General features: G+C 52.8%; 1 protein-coding gene across 3 annotated transcripts in view; it reads right to left on the reverse strand.

Moving 5' to 3' along the window:
* Positions 1-22008, reverse strand: part of LOC308606717 (corticotropin-releasing factor receptor 1) — a 51116-nt gene that overhangs the window by 25337 nt on the left and 3771 nt on the right. For all 3 annotated transcript variants that reach the window (XM_081217958.1, XM_081217957.1, XM_081217956.1), the window contains exon 2: positions 2095-2182. In XM_081217958.1, the coding sequence (XP_081074084.1) occupies positions 2095-2182 (88 nt within the window). The remainder of the gene's footprint in view (positions 1-2094; positions 2183-22008) is intronic.

Genomic DNA, 22008 nt, shown 5'->3' on the forward strand with positions numbered 1-22008 from the left:
TCATGGCCCAGCTTAGCCACCTTTGCAGCCAGATGCTCTGGGCTCCCAGTACCTCCCCAGGCTTACTGCTCGTCCCTCCTGACCCCTCCCCTGTTCTTCCACCAAACCCACCTGCTAGTCCTCAGTCAACTCTAGCTTCGGCTCAGAGCATTGGCTCTTCTCTGCCAGTCCCTGCTCAGAGTCTCTCAGAGACTCACCTTGAAACCTCTTCCTTCAGGAAGGCTTCCTGGATTCACACCACCCCGATCTAACCTCCCTGCCACCTCCATTGTAGTGAGCAATTCATGGCAAGTGCCTGCCCCTCATTCTGGCTACACAGTAAGCACTTTTAAAAGCCTGCTCTTACCAACAATAATAAATAATATTCAGTAGTGGTATGGCGCTCTACAGTTTGTGAAATATTGCCATTAAACATAGTGCATTTAAGCATAACAGATCCTTGAGGCAGGTGTCAGCCCTCCCACCCTACTCTATAACTGCAAAGTGAGGCTCAAGGGAGTCAAAGGCATGCTCATCCCTGTGGCTATCAGTGGGGCCCCCTAGGGCAGACAGGACAAGACTGAGCGCCCCTATGAGCATGGGAATCCAGTCGGTGCTCCAGGTCTGGTGCTCATTCTCTCGCCCCCCAACCCCCACCCTACTGAGGGAACAGCAGGCCACGGGGCAGCTGCCTGGAGCTGTGGAAGCCTCCTCTCCCCAAGCCTCCTCTCCCCGCAGGCCCAGGTTCAGAAACTCCGCTTCCCTGCCAGCACGTGGTGGCCATTTCTCCAACAGCGCGGGCCTTGCGCCTCATAGCACATGTGTTTATGAACTTGACTCCCACACCAAACTGTGAGCTCCTCTTTGTTCTCCCAGGGAACATGGGGCCCGGCGCACAGTAGGTGCTCAGTTAATGAGTTGGATTGGTGAAGTTATACAAGTGTTAGTAATATTTGCAGTTAAGCAGTATTTTCTGTCGATGAGGGGTAGACCACGGTGGTATAGAACGTATCTGGGAGCCAGGCTTCCTGGGCTCAAATCAGCTCCAGCACTTACTAGTTCTGCTCTGTGCCTCAGTTTCCTTATGTGTAAAAGGAGGATAACAGCACCTGCCTCAGAAGATCGTAAAAACTGGGTGAATATACAGACGGTCGCCGACTTACGATGGTTCGACTTTGATGGTTTTTCGACTGTACGATGGCTTGACAGCAATATGCATTCTGTACAAACCACACTTCAGATGTTGAATTTTGACCTTTTCCCAGGCTAGTAATATGTGGTACAGTCCTCTCTCGTGATGCTGGGCACTGGCAGCTGCAGCAACTCCCAGTCAGCCATGCGATCACGGGAGTAAACAACTGACACACTGACAACCACTCTGTACCCAGACGACCACTCCGTTTTTCACTTTCAGTACACTATTCAATAAATTACAAGAGATATTCAACACTGTTATAAAATAGGCTTTGTGTTAGATGATGTTGCCCGACTGTCGCTAATGTAAGTGTTCTGAGCATTTCAAAGTAGGCTAGTCTACGCTATGCTGATCAGTAGGTTAGGTGTATTCAGTGAATTTTTGACTTACGATATTTTCAATTTATGATAAGTTTATCTGGACGTAACCCCATTGTAAATCAAGGAAGAGCTGTATCTCAAATACCTCAGACAGTGCCCCACACAGAGCGCCCTACATATTATGCTTCAGGCATTTTTAGCAGCAGCAAACAGCAGGCTTTCTTCCTCACTGATGCCTGAGTCACAGCCCAGCCCTCTGTTCTGTTGGTTCTCACAGTTGCAAGGGCTGGGGCGACCTCCCTGTTGTCCACCCCAAAGCAGGGAGGATAACGACTTGGCACACGTGCCCCAAGCCCCTCTGTGCCCCTGGCTGATGTTGTCACCTAATCGCAGCTCTCTTTCCCACCACACTTACACCCAACTTCAGGGTCCTGCTCAACACAGCACTCCGTGGATAGATGATGGATTGCTTGGAGCCCCAGAGGGGAAATCTCTCTGCTGCTCCTGCCCCAGGGCATGGTTCTGTGTGCAGGCTCTGGGAGCCCTGGGGTTGGGGGTTGGGGACCTGGAATCTTGCAGGAGGCACATGGGGGTGCTCACCAGAGATGTTGGCGGCCAGGGACAAGCTCTCGCAGTGCTGGTCCTGGAGGGAGGCGGAGATGGAGTGCAGCCCCAGGAGGAGAAGGGCCTGTGGGCACAGGGAGGTGAGGGACGCAGTTAGACTCTGTGTCATGAGCAGAGTCTGGCCGGGAGCTACCTGCCGCCTCTCTTGTCCCCTTCATACAAATACGTCTCATCCCAGACATACACCCGTCCCCCACCGGCCCAGCCTCCCTGCCCTCCTCCTCCGTGTCCTCTCTGCCTACGAGGTCTGGGGCTGCCCTGCTCTCTGAAGGGCCTGAAAGGGAGGCAGGGACAGCAGGAGCCCAGGTTCCCAGGACAGAGGGGAACTTTCTCCCTGAGGGCTGGGGGCCACCAGAGAGGCTCTGCCTGAGCAAGCCACCTCCATCCTCACGGGGTCTCAAGGGTGGCACAGGCGTGTCCCGACACACCCACACCCACACCCTCCCACCTGCACCCCCGAGCCCCCCCCGACCCGCATGGGCTCACAGAAGACCCCCCCATTAGTGAGCCGCCCTCCCTCCCCAGCTGCAGGAGCTCAGGACCTGTGGTTTAATGAGCTGCCTCCCGGGCCCTCATCCCCACCCAGCTAATTACTGGTCACTACAAATTGTGCCTCACCATTTACCAAGTCATTTTATATCCGCGATGGTACTTCATTCTCTGTGGGGCTGGCTGGCGTGGCTGTCCCTGATGAGGAAGCTGAGGCCCAGAGAGGTGAAGGGATAAATGTGTCTGGAAAGATGCCTGCTCTAATCCAGGGAGAATCTTTGCCTCTTACCCTCCCTGGGGACTCTGTGGCACTCTGATTCCAAAATTTCAGCCCACCGGGGGAGAGGAGCATGGGTCTCACACCTAGAGGGCTGCCCCCTTCTTCAACTAACACCCACACGTAATCATTGTGCCCCCTCCCTTAAGGTCAACACCTTCCCTGTGGATTCAGAGTCAAAAGAGACCTGGCATCCAGCCCCAGTTTCACTGTGTTGCCATGGGCAGGTTACTTGACCTCTCTGTGCCTCGATTTCCTCACCTGTGAACACGGGTGTAATAGCCGCCCCACCACCACTCCGCCAGGCTTACAGGACGCAGTGTATGTACAAGTCCTCCGTGAGCAGCACAGCTTGATCCAAGATGGGAAGGATTTTGTTTTGTTCATTGCATTCTAATGTGCTGAATATATTAACGAGTTACGTTGTGTTTCAGGTCTACAACAGGCACTCAATAGGTCACGCTGATTGATTTGAACTTGCTGATTCTTATTTAGCCACGGGTTGGAGGCGAGGTGATTGTTTCCCTTGGGATTTGATTTGTGAAGGGCTAAGGAGCATGCGGGGGGTGGGGGTAGTGGAGGATGGTACCCAGCCCCCCCTCCAGTTGTCAGGACATGAGAGCCCTGTCTCCCTGGCCTCATGGGAGGCTGCTCTCTGCATCAGCACCCCTGTTCCTCTGCTCTTCCTTCCTGGGGTCCCCTCCCCGGGACCGTCTCCTCTCCTCCCCCCCGCCCCCCGACCTGCCATGGTGTCTCAGCACCAGCCCATTCCCAAACAGTTCTGCAAAATTCACTGCAGAACTTCAGACAGGGACACTTCGATCTGGAAGCAGCCTTAGCCATTTCACAGGGGAAAATGAGCTCGTGAGAGAGGTAGGGACTTGTCCGAGTCCCACGTGAGCAAGTTTCTAATTCAGAGTAGAGCCAGGGTGGTGGCCAACACAAGCCGCACACATTCGCAGCCCTCATTTGCAGACCTCACTCGCAGGGCGAGGACTACGGTGAGGAGACCAAGGCATTCACCTCCAGTGCAAAATTTAAGGCGGTGGTGGGGGGGGGGACCAGAAAACTTAGTAGGCAAGATACATAATATTTTAATGCAATATTTTTTAAACTCTAAATTAATGCAAAAAATTCCATGATGAACAACGTATCAAAAGCTTTTTTTAAAAAAAAAGCCAGGATCACTAACAGTGCTGGGCCATACTGGAGCCTCGGGTAAAAGGAAAAATCAGTAATAATATTAAAATATGATTTATCTTGATACTGCACTTTGGGGCAGCTCTTTAAATTCCATGCTTGAGAAAAATGCCTCCCTTGCCTCACCCAAGTCCTGAGCTTGTTGCTCCCGTACCTTCTTCCCAAACTGGCCTCTACCCTGCGCCCCAGACCCTCAGGACCTGTGCCACCCACCTGCCCACTCCCGCCGTCTGATGACAAAGACAGACCCTGCTCCCCGCTCTCCCACCCAAGATGGAATCGAATGCTCCCCACTCCTGGTCAGGACCTGTTCCACCCACACCTCCTGTAGGAAGCCCCCCTTGACCCTGATGATTCCCCCACGTTGTCCCCTCAGTGCTGTGCCTGAGTCCGCAGTGGGTTTGTTTACCCCCTCGCTGGCACACTCCTCCCGTCACATCACAGGGGTCTTTCTGCTCTTACTGGGCCAAGCTCCAGGCTCCGAGGCCCACCCCCCGGCCCTGTACCCCCATCCCGTGCCCAGAGCTTGGCCTCAGCCAACGGCGCTGGGGTCAGCTAACTCGCTCCTGGGACTCGGGAGTGATTAGAATAAACCCATTCATCTCTCTGGCCCCAAGGAACTTCCAACACTTTATTAATCACTAATTAAACTTCACTGTCCCCAGAGAGATGGCGAAATATCTTTACCCTCCTTTTCCACTTCAAAACGCAGAAGCGGAGAGAGGAGGAAGCCGCCAGGCCAGCCCGTGGCTCTTGCATGCCGAGCGGAGGGAGAGCTGTGTCCTCACTGACAGACCTGCTGCTCGGCTCAGCACAGGCAGCAGGGACCCAGCTCTGAGCGACTGTCCCCAGAGAGGGCCGCTCAGCTGGAATGGCCGGAGACCTCTTCTAGAAGGGGACTAGAGACCCCCACCCCCGGCTTGTCACCCACCCCTGCCTCTGCCACTCCCAGCACAGACACACGTGTACACACACAGCATGGAAATGGGGCTCCCAGAGGCAGCTCAGCTGTAGGCAAATTAAAGGAACCGGTAACACCCTACGTGAAAATGTCAGCCCTGCTGCCTGGCTTTCCATCGCTATCCTTCTAAGCCTGAAGCTGTGCTTTGTGTTTCGGCCTTTCACATCCTCCTTGAAAGCACACCACGTTTTATTCACACTGAATGACTTATTGCTTCCCCAGCACGTGGGGTCCTGCTGGTGTCTGCACACTTTTGCCCCCTCATCACCCTGGCCCACCTGGTGAAGTCTGCAGCCCTCAAACGCCAGGTCCAGAGCCCCTCCCCGCAGCAGCACCTTCCCCGACCCTCCGAAGCAAAGCAACTCGGTCTCCCGTCAATGTGCCCAGGTGCCCTCCGTACATGCACTAGACCCTGGCCATCAGAGAACTCAGACTAGTCCCAACTGCATGGAATTGCCTCAGTACAATGCACTTACGCCACAGGGTTCTAATTAGATGGCAAATACACCAGCCAGAAGGTCTTAGCCTTGCATCTGAATGTCCAAGGGTTCACAGAGGAGCAGGGCGAGTCCAGATTCATCATGAATCCAAAGCAAATGCCACGGGATGAAGCCTGTCCTTGGCTGGCTGACAGTAACCCTGACCCTTACCTCTCCTTGGAAGTGCTGGTTCACAAAGTCATTTTCTCCCAACAGAGGGCCGGTTTTGCACAATGCAAAGAAAAATGTTTCTTAAAATTCCCAAACCAATCTCTCCCCTCAGGAAATGTCGGCTCTGTACAGAATCTGGGCCTGTGCCACCTCTGGCTCTGCGGAAGGGTTGGTCAAGGCTCCTGGCTTACTCCTGAATCACAGTTTCATGAAAACTCCAGAGTTTTCCTGTGTATTTCCTTCCACCGTACGTTGATATCCTCTTCAACTTTCACTAGTTTTCCAACTCCACCAACAGGAGAGCATTGCACTGTAGCGACAAGCCCCTGAAGTTTAAAGGTTGTTGTTTGTGTTCTGCTAAAGCTGTGAATTCTTTTTTTTTTTTTTTTTTTTTTTTTTTTGCGGTACGCGGGCCTCTCACTGTTGTGGCCTCTCCCGTTGCGGAGCACAGGCTCCGGACGCGCAGGCTCAGCGGCCATGGCTCACGGGCCCAGCCGCTCCGCAGCATGTGGGATCCTCCCGGACCGGGGCACGAACCCGTGTCCCCTGCATCGGCAGGCGGACTCTCAACCACTGCGTCACCAGGGAAGCCCCTAAAGCTGTGAATTCTTAATCTGGTGTCTACAAACACACGAGGCAGGGGAGGGGAGGAAACCCTGTAATTAAATGCAGAATGTTGCGTGTAATGCTGACCATTTTCCTGGGGAGGGTGAAGAGCTTCCTTCACTCTGTGGTGAGGTCTAGCACTCCAAAAAATATGGCTGGAGCATGTGGTGAGTAGGGTCACATCAGAGGCCTGGGCTTCACCAAACTGGACATGTCATCCTCTCTCAAAGTAAACCAAAAGTGGTTTTGACCTAAGAATCGCCACTTTCTTGGACACCTCTGTCATCAGCCTTAGCCGCTGGTTCTCCTTTCAGAACCGTTTTTGACAAACCAAGCTCTCAGGACTTGGTGAGGTGGAGAGAAAACCAAAATGGGACTGAGGATCTGAAGCTGGCAGGCGCTGGGCTCACTCACGAGGTAGATCCTCACTTCTGTGTGCCAGCCTGGCAGCCCCGAGGCCCCCAGATAAAACCCGCACCTCAGCTGCAAATCTCTCCACTCGCCAAAGAGCCAAAGCCGGAATGTTAAACCTGAGAAGGCCAAGGGCGTGCTGTGGCTCCATCACAGCATCACATAAACTGACCGTCCTAGGGCCCAGGGGTCGCTGGCACGGAAGGGGCGCTGTGCTGCGGAAAGCAGACAGAGCAAGTTCCATGCTCCCCATTTCACAGGGGTTTTATAGTTGAGGTGCCCAAGGTCACAGAACTGTTTTTAGCAGCTGAGTGGAGACTAGGGCCCAGTAAGCAGGCGATCAGGTCTGTCTTTCAAGTGGATGAAGCATGGAGGGGGATCGATCAGGACAGGGCGTGGGAAGAAGCGATGGGCAGAGGAGAGGGAAGGGCGCAGGAGCCATGGAGAGGGCGGGGTGGGCGGGCCAGAGGCTGACAGCTGCCTGCCTGCTCCAGGCTGCTCCAGCTGCTGTACATGCCCCCACCCCCCGGCCAGCACACAGCATGGCTAGAATTGAAGCTGCCATCCCAATTCCCAGTGTGACTTTGGCATAAAGGTTAATCACACCCAGAAAATGCTTATTAGAGTCCATAAATAACTATGTTGCTGAAGTTCAGTTTGGTCTTTAAGGCAAATTGTACAAAAGTGCAATTTCCTTTGATGGGATGGTCTGGTAATTAACCTTTCAGCAAGAATCCTGAAGGGCCACTGGAGGCACCAGGGGCCGCGCTCATCTCCCTAGATTCATGAGGAGCAAAGAGACGGGGGCCTGCCTTCCCTCCCCTACACAACTTCTGATGCTCAGCCTGGGAGAGCCCTCAGAGGCCCCAAGAAAACCTTCCCTAGGAGCCAGGGACTGAGCTGGCCCTTGGGCAGAACCCCAGCTGTAGCATTTGTGAGCGATCTTTCAGCAAGCTTCCTCCCCCTTCTGCTGAGTTCTGAGCCCAATCCTGCGACTGATAACTGTGTGACTTTGGGCGAGTCACCTGGCCCCTCTGGGTGATGTGATCTTTCTTTCCTGCATCACAGGGATGCAGGTCACCTGGGGAGGGAGGAGAAAAGGAGGAAGATGCTTTCTGAAATTTAAAGTCTTCTAGAAGTGCCCATGGAGTCACTATCATGACTTGGTCACTCCGGGCCCTTGAATCTTCCTTGGTTACCGAGAGGGTTGGACTAGAGCAGGCTGGTCCTGGTGTTCCTTCCAGGCCCCGGGGAGTGGGGCTGCAGCAGGACCAGGGCCTTCTCCTTCACTCAGACTGTTCTGCCTTCTCTGTAAGCTTTCCTTTGAAAAGGGATTTTTCAGCTTAGAAGGGAAGTTGTTTTGATTTTTGTCTCTTGTTTTTTTAAACCACCAGATTAAGTGATCTCACTGAGCCCCTTGCTGAACTGGGATTCTACATTCAAGGAGTCCAGGACTCCTTGATTTGGAAAAAAGGAAAGGAATTCAGAAGAGGCAGGGAAGGACTCACAGACACACACACACACTAAAAGGAGAATGGCAAGGCAAGGTGTTGGTGAGCACAGGGGGACCATGGGATTACAGGAGGGCTCAGCACAAGGTGACGGTGTGGGCAGGCTTCCTGGGGGAGGTGAGTTTGAGAATGGCAGAGGGGGCACAGGCTGTAAGAAGGAAAGAGAGGGCTTTCCAGGCAAGGGGAGGGTCCTGAGCTTGAGGAGACTAGACAGGCCATCTGTGGAAGGGCCCAGACACCGGGCTGCGATGGATCCTTCAGGCCTGGAGTGCCAAGGTGGATTCCTGAGCATCAGCTTGTCATGGCTGGTCAGTTGCATCATTTGTAGGTATGGAAACAGGCCCAGAGAGGGGAAGTGAGACCTCAGAGGCACCGGCTCAGTGGAGGCACTTCAGTAGCTGGGGATGAACCTGAGCCTGGCTGCCTTCCCTCGCCCAGGAGACTGTGGCAGATCCTGACTTGGAGCACAGAGAGGCCCCCCAACTCCCCAGTGAAGCCAAGATTGCAACCCTCCCTGGGAGGCAAGACCCCCAGTGGACACTGCCGTCTGCTGGCCGAGGAAGGAAGGCCCACTCCTCTTGGGTCCTGGGGTCCCCTGGCTCCACAACCCGAATATATCTGACCATCCTGAGTCTGCTTTGCTCTGGGCTGTGGCTTTCTTTCCCAGCTTTATTGAGATGTAATTGACGTATAACATTGTGTAAGTTTAAGGCGTACAACATAATGATTTGATATATGTATATATCGCAAAAAGATTTCCACAATAAGATTAGTTAATACATCCATCATCTCACGTAATTACAATTGTGTGTGTGTGTGTTGGGAAATATTAAGATCTACTCTCTTTGTAATTTTCAAATATATAACACAGTATCGTTAACTATAGTCACCTTGCTGTCCATCATACCCGTAGAATGTATTCATTCATAATTGGAAGTTTGTACCTTTGACCACCTTCACCCATTCCCACACCTCGCTCCACTCCTGGCAGTCACCAATCTGTTCTGTTTCTCTGAGTTCGACTTTTTTTTTTTTAATTAATTAATTAATTTATTTATTTATTTATATTTTTGGCTGTGTTGGGTCTTCGTTTCTGTGCGAGGGCTTTCTCTAGTTGCGGCGAGCGGGGGCCACTCTTCATCGCAGTGCGCGGGCCTCTCACTATCGCGGCCTCTCTTGTTGCGGAGCATGGGCTCTAGAGCGCAGGCTCAGTAGTTGTGGCGCACGGGCTTAGTTGCTCCGCGGCACGTGGGATCTTCCCAGACCAGGGCTCGAACCCGTGTCCCCTGCATTGGCAGGTGGATTCTCAACCACTGCACCACCAGGAAAGCCTTCGACTTTTTTAGATTCCACATATATAAGTGAGATCATATGGTATTTGTCTTTCTCTGTCTCACTTATTTCACTCAGCACAATGCCCTCAAGGTTCATCCATGTTGTCACACATGGCAGGATTTCCTTCCCTTTTATGGCAGAATAATATTCCATTGTATGGATTGACATGTATACACTATTGATACTGTGTATAAAATAGATAACCAATGAGAACCTACTGTTTGTTTGTTTGTTTGGTTTTGGTTTTTTTGCGGTATGCGGGCCTCTCACTGTTGTGGCCTCTCCCGTTGCGGAGCACAGGCTCCGGATGCGCAGGCTCAGCGGCCATGGCTCACGGGCCCAGCCACTCCGCGGCATATGGGATCCTCCCGGACCGGGGCACGAACCCGTATCCCCTGCATCGGCAGGCGGACTCTCAACCACTGCGCCACCAGGGAGGCCCGAGAACCTACTGTTTAGCACAGGGAACTCTACTCAGTGCTCTGTGGTGACCTAAATGGGAAGGAAATCCAAAAAAAAGAGGGGATATATGTATACGTATAGCTGATTCACTTTGCTGCACAGTAGAAACTAACACAACATTGTAAAGCAACTATACTCCAATAAAAATTTTTAAAAAACTCTGTTGTATGTATATACCACATTTTCTTTATCTATTCATCCATTTATAGACACTTAGGTTGTTTCCACATCTTGGCTATTGTATACAATGCTGCAATGAACATGGGGATGCAGATATCTCTTCAAGGTAATGATCTCATTTCCTTTGGAGACATACCCAGAAGTGGAATTGCTGTATCATACGGCAGTCTATTTTTGACTTTTTGAGGAAACTCCATACTATTTTCCACAGTGGCTGCACCAATTTACATTCTCACCAACAGTGAACAAGGGTTCCCTTTTCTCCACATCCTCCCTGGCACTTATCTCGGCTTTTTTATAATAACCATTCTAACAGATGTGAGGTGAAATCTTATTGTGTTTTTTATTTGCATTTCCCAGATTTAATTGGATTATTTGTGGGGCTTGTTTTTGTTTTTTTTGTTTTTTTTTTTTTTACTATTGAGTTGTGTGAGTTCCTTATATATTTTGGATAGTGACCCTTTAGCAGAGATGTGGTTTTCAAGGTATAGCCTGTTTTAAGCAAAGCCAAGAGAAAAAAAATCTAAATATGAAAAAGAAGAGGGATCATAAATCAAGATTTCTTTAGAAAGCTGACTCCTCGTTGGATTTAAAAATTAGGATCTGATTTGCAGAAATAAAACATATGCGCAATCAACACTTCTGAAACCTGTGTGCCTACAGGGGATGTATCTGTAGTGACGGAATGACAATACAGGGGAGGTACAGAGCCCACATGCAATTGTGCAATTTCTGCCCTGCACAGAGGTGCCAAGTGGAGAGGTCTCTGGGGGCTAGAATTGCAGGCTCTGCATCAGCAGAGCCGGGCGGGGGGTGCTTTTTCTAATCCACGCAGAGGTGCTCTAAAGACTAGCCAGGGTAAAACCAGACTTGGGACAGAGGGTGGTGATGCCAGATGTCCTTTCTCAGCCCTCTTGACTGCCCAGGACGTCTGCCCCCAACCACCCTTTTCTCCCCATCCTGCCCCAGGACAGCCTCTTTCTAGGATAGCCACAACCTGTCGCCACCTCAAAGCAAAGAGCCTGTGCTTTCCCCAAAGTGGGTGAGCAGTGAAAGATTATTCTGTTCTAGGCAGTTGAGAAAGAATGTATTGTTCCACTTAATTAACTTAAATCGCTGCCGTGCAGAGAGGAAAAATGGGAAGGTCTCCTGCCTACATTTCAGGGAGTGGGGCACACCTGGGTGCTCGCGCCTTCAGGTCTTCCCCTGGGGCCCTGGGCTCAGGAGGCACCCCGCCCTCTTCCCTGCTACTTCACCCCTCTGCTCCCACAACGAGGCCCCACAGCAGAGCTGAAATCTGCTTCACCCACCCTAAGGGCAGTGAGGACCTGAGACACCCCAGCTCTGGAGTTCACACATTCCCCTCCAAGGGTCCCAGATATGCTGTCCAGTTGGTTATAAGCTCCCTGAGGGCAGGGTCTGTGTTTGGCTAATTCTGTACCCTTAGTGGGGCCTGGCACAGAGTGGGCCCCCATACATGTTTGTTGAATGAATAAATGAATGACTCACAGAGTGAATGAATGGATGGGTTTTCATTTTCTGTCCCCTCTGACCATGGGGTCCCACCTGGACATTTTGACGGGTTCGCTTCCTGTTCCCCGTTTTCCTGCATCTCTTCCCCCTGCCCACCAGGAGCTCTCTTTTGCCCTTGGTCTTCCTTCCTGCATTGATCTCCACCTTGGAATCCAGGAGGCTGTGCTGAAGGAAAAAGTGTTTTGGGGAGGCAAGTGCAGGGCTGTGCTCCTGTTCCGAATCTGGCAAACTTGCTCTGTGACCATGGACAAGTCTCCTTCCCTTGCCCCCCGGCCTCAGTTTCCTCATCTGTGAAATGAGGAGGGCAGTGTTTCCTACACTCCTTTCCAGGTCTGAATATGCTCTGACTCCAGGTTTTACAGGAGAGTAGAAATTCAGACCTTTAACTTTGAGGCCAGAGAGATCCACACTGGAATCTTTTCTTTGCCCCCTCCTACCCGTCTGACCTTGGGAAAATCACTTAACACCCCTGAGCCTCAGTTTCCCCATCTGTAAATGGCGCTAATAGGGGTGAAATATTTATATTCTAAAATTTTTGGAGAGATTCAACAATATGGTGCGTTTCAAACAGCACAGGTCCAAACACATGGCAAGCAGTTAACCAACAGTAGTGATTAGGATTACTCGACTATGTATAAGTCGCTTCCTTCCTGACTTGGCCTTTCTCTCCAGAAGCGCCCCCTGACCAGTTTGCCTGTCCACCCCGGGTGTGCACACCCACTTTCCACCACCACTCCACTCCCGGGAGTCAGCAGACACCTGCGAAAGTAAAGTTTGCATCACTGTCGCTGATGCAGACTTGCTGAGAGCAGGGGAGGGAGGTGGGGGGCGGGCAGTGCCCTGGAGCACCGCTGACCTCCCATCCTGGTCTAGCCTCCTTTTCTGCTGCTCACACATTCTTTCTCTCCTCCTCTTGATATGATTCGCTCTCGATTCACTTGCTAACATTTTCTCATAGCTCGTGCCTTCTCGGCCTCCCGGTGTCCCTCCTACCTAACTTCCTCCCTCTCCTGGTCTTAAGCTCTCCACCGGTCTCAGTCTTCCATAGCCTCCATTTTTTCCTCCTCCTCCTCCTCCTTTCCCTTCCCTCCCTTTCTTTTTCCTTCCTCCCTTCTTCCCTCCCTCTCTCCTTCCTTCCTTCCTTCCTTTCTTCTAAATTCTTGACTGAAGACTTGCAGTGCCAGACCCTGTGATTTTTCTCATTTAATCCTTCTCAACCCCAAGAAGTGGAGCCTTTACTATCTACCCACCATACAGATGTTCCAATCCTGGGGTTGTACCCCTGGGCAGGTCAGCCTGTTTCCCTGCCTGTCCGGCCTCCCTTCTTAGGCCCCACCACCGCATGGATCCTCCAAAGGAGGAGGGACAGGTTTACTTTGCCTCTTGACCTCTAGCTCCGGGCCACAGCCTGGCTCCCCGAAAGCTGGCAGTGGGAACTGGGGGGTAGACACCAGTGGGGCCCTGTCAGTGGGGGGCTCAGGAAGTGTGGAGTTTGGTTCTCGCAAGGGAATGGAGCCCAACCGGGGCTCTGATCCAGCCCCTGACCCTGGGAACTGCTCAGCTGTGAGCTGTGAGCTTCTCCCAAACCCTGGGAACCGGTCCGTAATGGGGAGGGAGAGGCATCTGCTACTCCGAGAGACAGAGCTGAGGGGTTGGGGACAGCACGGGGACACCAGCCACGCAGGTGCCACTATCAGCTGTGCTCTCGTTCAGCCAGCTCTCTGACAAGTGTAAAGCGAGGGGGATTTCAGTGTCAGCAGCAAAGTGACGTCCTTTAAGAAGCTGCATTTTAAAAGGGATGTGGGGCTTCCCTGGTGGCGCAGTGGTTGAGAATCTGCCTGCCAATGCAGGGGACACGGGTTCGAGCCCTGGTCTGGGAAGATCCCACATGCCGAGGAGCAACTAGGCCCGTGAGCCACAGCTACTGAGCCTGTGCGTCTGGAGCCTGTGCTCTGCAACAAGAGAGGCCGCGATAGTGAGAGGCCCGCGCACCGCGATGAAGAGTGGCCCCTGCTTGCCGCAACTAGAGAAAGCCCTCGCACAGAAACGAAGACCCAACACAGCCAAAAATAAATAAATAAATAAAAGTAAATAAAAGGGATGTGAAGAGGGTAGGGAAGGCAGAGTGAAATCATCTGACGGCTGGAAATTAATTTCTGTTAGGAAACTGCGAAAGGCTTTGAGGCTGTTTTTCCTGGACAAGTGACTGCCTTCCAAGGCCATGAGGGTGGTTTAGAGGGGGCTGCTGGACCACCCAACCCCAGTGATCAGGGAGATTTCAGGGCAGAGACTAGGAATAACCATCTAATCATCCATAAGCTGGGCAATGGCCCTGCCTGTTTCTTTGTCTGTAAAAGAAGTGAATTAGACAAAATCAGAAGTTTCAGACAATGCCTGGCAGCCAAGAGACAGAAAATTCTGTTTCTCAGGCCTCACCTTAGAGATCTGGGCTCGGCAGGCCTGAGGGGAAACTTGGGAGTCTCTCTATTTTTTTAATGTTCTCCAAGTGATTCTGAAGTGTCACCAGAATTGAGGAGAACTGCACTAGCCCAGTAGTTCTCAACTGGGGGCAATTTTGTCCCCCACGGGACCCGAGGCAACATCTGGAGACATTTTTGGTTGCCACAGCTAGGAGGAGCTACTGGCATTTTGTGGCTAGAGACCGGGGATACTGCTCAGCACCCTCAGATGCACAGGCAGCCCCACAGCAAGGAACTACCTGGTCCCAAATGTCAACGGTGCTGAGCAGCGGAAACCCTGGGTTGGAGGGTTTTGCAGCTCCTTCCCAGCTCTGAAAACACTCACGTGCCTGCCCATCATGGAAGTTGGGAGTGTGGAAGGAAGATGGTGATGGGAAGAAGAATGCTGGAAAGAATGAGAGGACACGAGGGAGGAGCCTGCAGGACAGGAAGAGGCCCTGATCTCACCCTGTGGCCTTGGACCTGTCATTCCCCCACCTCCTAGCCTCAGCCCAAAGGCAGGAGACTGCTGGGAATGACCACTCCTGGCCAGTTGGGGAGATGGGAGGTCCTTCCCCTCACTGCTGTCCTGGAGCCCCCAGGCCTCCTCCTGGGGGCGGGGTGTGCACAGGAGATGCAGACGAAGCAGGAAGGTGGCCACCTGTGGGCACAGCCAACGCTGGGGATCAAGCAGCACAGGGAGGGCACATACGCAGCCTTTTCCTGGAGCCAGCAACCGGGGCTTGCCCAGCTTGCCCCCTGGGCGAGCTCCTCGGAGGCAGAAGGCAGAGCTGACCCTGGAGAAGTCGTGTTCCCTCATCTTGGGTGAGCCCCGGGACGAGGGCTAGCTAGAACCAGCGTGGGGCTGAGTCCTGTGAGCCTTGGGATGAGCCCACCACAGAGGAAGGGCTTCCTGTGTCTCACCAGAGCTCTGTGACTGTCATGTGTCTCCCCAACCCCTGCCCCGACCTCGGTGGGTGATAAGGTGTGGGTTGATGAGTGAGAATGAAGCGGGGGAAGGGGCCCACCCAGAACCTGCCAGGTGGTAGGGGCTCTGAATAAACCGAAGGTGTCCATTCTCCTGGACAGGGGTTCTTCCTGCCTCTGGCAGCCCAACCCAGCTGCTACAGCACCAAGTCTTACAGCAGGAGGCACACAGGTACAGGGCTGGCCGGCAGCCAGACTCCCTTGAAAAGTGAACCAGAGATTCTGGGCTATGAATCCTGGCCCCAAAGGAGGGGTTTAGATCAGTGCTGCTGAAAGGGTGGCGGGGACCGTGCGGGACTGCCGACTGTTCGTTACTGAGAGTGAGCATCTGGAAACGTTGATACGAAGTTGTCTTTGCTGTGATCTCATTGAACAGTGTCTAGACCACTTCAGATGTTGTCCAGCTCTCCAGAAGAGTCATGTGATGCAGGCTGCGTGGTCGTCATGCACAACAGGACCACATGCCATGGATTGGAAAGACCCATGTGGGCCTTCCCTACAGCTAGTTTGAGAAGCCCTGCTTTAGCTCGAGGAGAGCACACGATGGCCGGCTCATCAGGGAAGGCCCCATGGAGGAAGAGGGTCTTGAGTACAGTTGGGCTCAGTGTCAAGGGGAGGAGTCGGGGGGTGGTGGGGGACAGAGTGGAGGCTGGGAGAGGGACCTCACCAGGGAAAGCAGCAGGTCCCACTCACTGAGCTTCCGGGGGGACAGGCCCCTCAGCACACAGGCATTTCCTCCTTTATTCTCCAACATGGTCCAGAGGAAGACCAAGCCCAGAGAGGTTGTGTGACTTGCCCAAGGTCACCCAGCCAGGAAGTGGCGGAGCCGGCCCCAGTCCCAGGCCTCCTGCTTCCTCAGCTCTAGGCACAGTGCTCCTCCCCCAGGGACGCTCTGCTTCTCAGGGATGTACATGTGCCACTGCACGGGCCCGGAGTTTCACAGCCTGGCCGTGGTGTCCACTGTGCGGTCACTGGGGCCCAGCAATCTGGAGAGAAAGACACCAAAGTCTGCCCCACACCCACCCTTAGGGAGCTAGAGGGTAGGGATGTAGACTGAGAGACGAGATCCCACGGAGGGAGCCAAGAATGGGCTCATTCCCTTCCACCAGGGTCCTCTGCCCACCTCTGCCTTGTCTGGCTATTCCTGCCTCGTAACCAGCAGAACCGGGACAGTGGCAGGGAGGGAGCCCCAGGCTGCCACCAAGCCTCCTCCCCAGCCCCTGCTTGGGGACTAAAGTGCCCTGGCTCTGCTCTCTGAGGACCCCAGGTTCTGAGAAAGTTCTTGCATCTCTGTCCTCAGCCCAGCTCCAAATCTGCTTCGGGCAATGTCTCCTACCAGCCCTGCCCGAACCCCTTACGAAGCAAAATGCTGCCCTTGCTTTTACACGTGGACAAATGCCTCCAGTGCTACGGGGACCAGGGATGGAATCTGGAGCAGGACTGGAATTGCTAAATGTTACTAAATGGTGCCAACAGCGTAGCACTCGATAAGCCATTGAGTCATAAATCCACTTGCAGAGCCGGGGGAATCTATCTGTCTAGCTTGTCATTTCCATGTCTCCTGTCGCCATAGCACCTCCACACACAGAGATAAATGTTCAGCGGGGAGATGCCCTCCATCGAATTCAGCATCTATTGTGTGCCTACGGAGCTTGGAGTACTTGGTTAGGCGCTCGGGACACAGTCTTGTTTTCGCTTTCATTTTTAAGGGAATCCTCCTGACTGGCAGAGCTCAGAATCTATGGTGGGACAAGGGCTTGGGTTAGGTGAGAGTGACCAGAGGTCCATGCGGGGTCTGGCTGGTAAATGTTTTGAGCATCCTGTAGGGGGACAGACCAAAGAGCTGCAGGGTCCCCTGTTGCTGGAGAGCCCAGGCTTCACCGTGAGCCAGAGGCTCACATGAGGGGGAGGAGGGCAAGCAAAGGAACGACCAGTGAGAGATGGACTTAGACTGGAGGGCTTCCTGGAGGAGAGGGTAGTGATGGCTCAGGGAGAATTTGGTGGACCTACTAGACAGGATTGATGTAGAGAGACTGGGGGGACAGAAGCCCTAGAAGGAGGAACACTATGGCCAAAGGCAGGCGGCGGGCAGAAATGAGTGTCCTGTGGAGGTAGGAAGGAGGGCCGGGGCACAGGACCAGAAGGGCCGATGGAGACATGCGGGGAACACCTGGTGTTTTCACCCCTAGAGTGGGACAGGAGGACTCCATGGGGTCGCGTGTGTGGGCGTGGGCACAGAGGCCGCTCGGTGAATAGCCAGAGAAGCTGGGCGAAGTGGAGGGAAAGGGCAGGAGGAGGGGGACAGGAAGGGGCTCAGACCAAGCCCAGGACACAGGCCTCCCTCCAAGGCCCAGCCTCTCGGGCTCCCAGACAGGCATGTGCGGCCTGGGGCGTGGTCACGGAGGCTGTCCAACCTGCCATCCACCCCCACTACTGACCCCAGGGCCCTGGGGGCCCAGCTGCTACTCTGGGAGTCAGTCCTCCAGCCCTGGCCCGGGCAGGAGGGAGCTGCCTACCTGTCTCATCGGTCTGACTGTGCAGCAGCCTCTGAGTGGATAGCAGGTGGGGGGACGCTATTAGAAACACTGCAGAGGACTCCCTGAGGATCCCAGCGTGTGTGTGTGCGTGTGTGTGTGTGTGTGTAAGAAACAAAGACATAGACTGCACACTGGGGGCCAGGTAGAACCTCAAAGGCAACAGGCTTTGTTCCTTCTGCCTGGGTTGGGAGATCCCAGCCCTGGGGGCGCTGGAGGGTGTGGGGTTGAGGGGAGCTCCTTCCCGTGGGCAGGCATCCGCAGCCTCCACACGGCATGCCTCAGAGCATCCCTGCTCTCCGGGGTTCTGCTGACCCTGATGGCTGAGGAAGGCTCCTGGCAGCAGATTAGGGACAGTGGGAGGAATTCTTGTAAGAAATGGAGAGGGCGGATGGGACTTCCCTGGTGGCGTGGTGGTTAAGAATCCACCTGCCAATGCAGGGGACACGGGTTCGAGCCCTGGTCCGGGAAGATCCCACATGCTGTGGAGCAACTAAGCCTGTGCGCCACAACTACTGAGCCCGCGCTCTAGAGCCCGTGAGCCACACATACTGAGTCCATGTGCTGCAACTACTGAAGCCCGTGCGCCTAGAGCCCGTGCTCTGCAACAAGAGAAGCCACCGCAACGAGAAGCCCGCGCACCACAACGGAGGGTAGCCCCCTCTTGCCGCAACGAGAGAAAGAAGCAACCAAGACCCAACGCAGCCAAAAAAAAAGAAAAAAAAAAAAAGAAACTCTTAAAAAAAAAAAAAGAAAGAAATCGAGAGGGGCGTTTCCGGTAAAGGCCATCTCTGCCCTCAGTACCAGAGGCACATGTTCACTTAGCTGCTAAGGGGAAAGTACTGAGCAAGAAGAGCCAAAAAGCACACGCAGGTCTTTTTCTTGCTTTCACACCTTTCTCTCTCCCTTCCACCCTCCTCCCTTCACTTTCCTCCAGGTCCTTCTGTCCTCATCTCTCTCTCTCTCATGCCAACTTTAGCCAGTGGTCTCCATCTCTGCATCACCTTTGGTTTCTTCCTGTCTTTCTGCATGTCCACATTTTATATAATAATAAAATCATCTACCCTGAGCAGGCCCATGGGCACCCAGCTGGGCCTTTGCTTCTGACTGTGGGGTCGGGGCCCTCAGTGCAGGGGGGTCTTCTGCCCCTTAGACAGCCCGGGGCTTTCCCTCGACCCTTCCCCAGGGTAGCCAAAGCCCTGCAGGGGTGGTTTCCGTCTCCAACCTACACAGCCCAGCCCCTCATCCCTGGCCATCCCTCCCTATCCCACCCAGCTCTGTCCGCACAGTGGCGGGGCTGCTCCAGGAACAGCTGGTATCTCTGGAAATCACGGAGCCCTTCACACATCCTGCCAAGGAGGCTGGGGAGACACGGATGAAAGCAGGGGAAACCCTGCTGTAAATGGAAATGTCGCAGCCATCGCTTGCCCTAGCCCATCACCCTGGGCAGCCTGCCCTCCAGCTCTTCGGCTCCATGCACCTGCCAGGGGTACTGAGCAATACATTGTCCCAAAGGTCTGACCTCCCAGCGCTGAAAGGTTCAACTAAGTCTCCCACTGTGCCTCCCGGTAGCCTCACTACCTCTTAAAACTCGCTATGGGTGGGCTCCAAATTGCAGTCGGTCAGCCTAGAACAAACCCCCATCTCTCTGGTTCTTCAGGCACAGAAGCAGCTGGACCAGTCTGGCCAGTTTCTGTCCTGGGCTTTGACCTAGGCGTCCTGGCTTCCGGCCAGATTGGCTGGAGGATGGGAACAGATTGACAGGTGAAGGGGGGGCAGGTGTGCACCCCACAAACCTCATCTCTAAGCACCTCACTGGGGCTGCTCCCTGGGGACCAGCGGGGCCAGGAGAGGGATTGTGATATTGCTTGAGTTTATAGGGAAGAAAGAGCACCCACAAACATCTTCATCTGTCCCTGAAATGGATTCATGGCTCCTGGGTGGAGAGTTGCCAAAAAACACATTCAGCTAAATCACTGAGTCGGGGGTTCTGTGTACCTGGGACCCATCTCCCAGAACTGCATCTCAACACACCCATTTCACAGAAAAGGAAGTGCATGTCCGTGATCCCCAAATCTTCCTCCTTCCCTTCCTCCCCTCCTGCCTTCTAGCTTCTCAGTTTTTTTTGAAGTTGACAGCAATTACTCTGAAAAGAAATGGTTAATAATCTGTTGCTTAATGGAATCCAGTTAGTTGTTTTAAAATAATTGTTTGCGTCGGTGACTTAATCATTTTGTATTATCCTCCTTACATGTCTCTACTTTTTTTTTTTTTAAAGATTTAATTTTATTTATTTTTGGCTGCATTGGGTCTTCGTTGCTGTGTGCGGGCTTTCTCTAGTTGTATGTGGTGAGCAGGGGCTACTCTTTGTTGTGGTCTACAGGCTTCTCTTGTTGCAGAGCACGGGCTCTAGGCGTGTGGGTTTCAGTAGTTGTGGCACAGGGCTCAGTAGTTGTGGCTTGTGGGCTCTAGAGCGCAGGCTTGGTAGTTGTGGTGCATGGGCTTAGTCGCTCCGTGGCATGTGGGATCTTCCTGGACCAGGGATCGAACCTGTGTCCCCTGTACTGGCAGGTGCATTCTTATCCACTGCGCCACCAGGGAAGTCCCCATGTCTCCACTTTTAATGCCAAATGTTTTCACATGTCAGAGATGTTCAGAGGGCCAACAGCAGGCACCTCTGTCCTTTGCCCTTTGAGCTTGGCTGATGGCAGGTAGCCCCATCCTTTCTCCCCAGGGTCTACGAAAAGGACCCTGGGGCAGGAGGAGATTCTACATTGCTAAGTACTCCTTCCTCCACCTCCCTTTCCCTCACCACTCCTCCTTTTGCTGTTCTTCCTTGGATTGATAAAATTCAGTAAAGATTTATTAAGTGACTACTATAGTTAATATTTATTAAGCACTTACTGTGTGCCAGACAATGCGCAGTTGTGCTTTATTTCACACTTGACATCTCATGAAGTCATTATGATTATCCCATAAAGTAGATACTATTTTTCCTCTTTTTTTTTTTTAAACAGATGAAGAAACTGAGGTTCCAAGTGATAACCTAGCTTCATAGCAGAGTCAGGTTTCAAGTTCACATCTGCTTCACCTGATGTTCCCATCCACACAAGAAGATGCTGATTGCCACATTGGGTGGAGTGAGGGCTGGCTGGCCAAGAGCGACAAGTCGGAAGACAAGCATTTAAAAAGGACTTGATGATGTTACTTCCAAGGGACTCTGCTGACAGGGGCCCCCGAGGATCTAAGTAGACAGGAGTCATTTGTAATTAACAAATTCATTCATTGAATACAAAACTGCAGCTAAGACTTGGCCTTAGCTCCAAAATGGGCTCACTTTTCCTTCTGTTGATGCCACGAATGGTTAGGTAGAGTGAGAGCTGGGGAGAGATCACCCCACCCTCTCCTTTCACAGAGGAGGAAACAAGAAAGGCCCCAGGTCACCTGCTAACAACCTGCTCTCCTCCAGACCAGCCAAGGCCCCACCCTCAATGGATTCTCCAAATCACCAGGTGCTACACTGGCTCTTTGTTGCTTTCTTTTCTTTTCTTTTTAACATAACCATAGTCGGCCTAAAGGGGGGCAGTTCCAGTCTTTTCTGCATCAGAGGTGGCTTTTCTGCCAGGATGGTTTTGGCATCTCTCAGTCTGTTTGGACATGACACCTGCACCTCCTGGGAACAGCAATGGGTCCACTCTGGTCATGCAATACCAAACTGAAGGAAGCAGCAATAACACCAGCCAGCCAGCCAACAAACATTTGTGAAACGCTTATTACATGCAGTTGATTATTAGGCCCAGTTCTATGACAGGTGAAAGATGCAAAAAGGCTGCATGTTGAATGTCCAAGAGCTTTTCCTAGCTGTTTTTTCCTGCATTATCTCATTTTCTCTGAAGAGCAGGCACCTAGCAACTTTTTCTGAAAGCGAACTCTGTGCCAGGTGCTGTTCCAGGCACTTTGTGTGTGTATTAACTCATTTCATCCTTCCCTCAACCTTTCGAGTTAGGTATTGCCTCCATTTCATAGCTGGGAACACTCAAGCTCAGAGAGGGTACTTGGGTCCAAGTATTGAGGTCCTGCAGCTGGGAAAGGGCAGAGCTGGGAATTGAATCTGCTGCACCCCACTCTTCTCATATGAGGTTGTGGCCCTAAGGAGTGTTTTTGGAAACAGATCTTGCACAGAGACGTGAAAGGTAAAAGAGAATCTAGTCAAATACCCCTGTTTACGGAGAAACGGTAGCTCAGAGAGGGAGGGTAACCTATCTGAAGTCACACAGCTAAGTAGAGGCATAGCT

This window comes from Mesoplodon bidens (assembly GCF_964165515.1).
Source record: "Mesoplodon bidens genome assembly, chromosome: 19".
NCBI classification, from domain to species: domain Eukaryota; kingdom Metazoa; phylum Chordata; class Mammalia; order Artiodactyla; family Ziphiidae; genus Mesoplodon; species Mesoplodon bidens.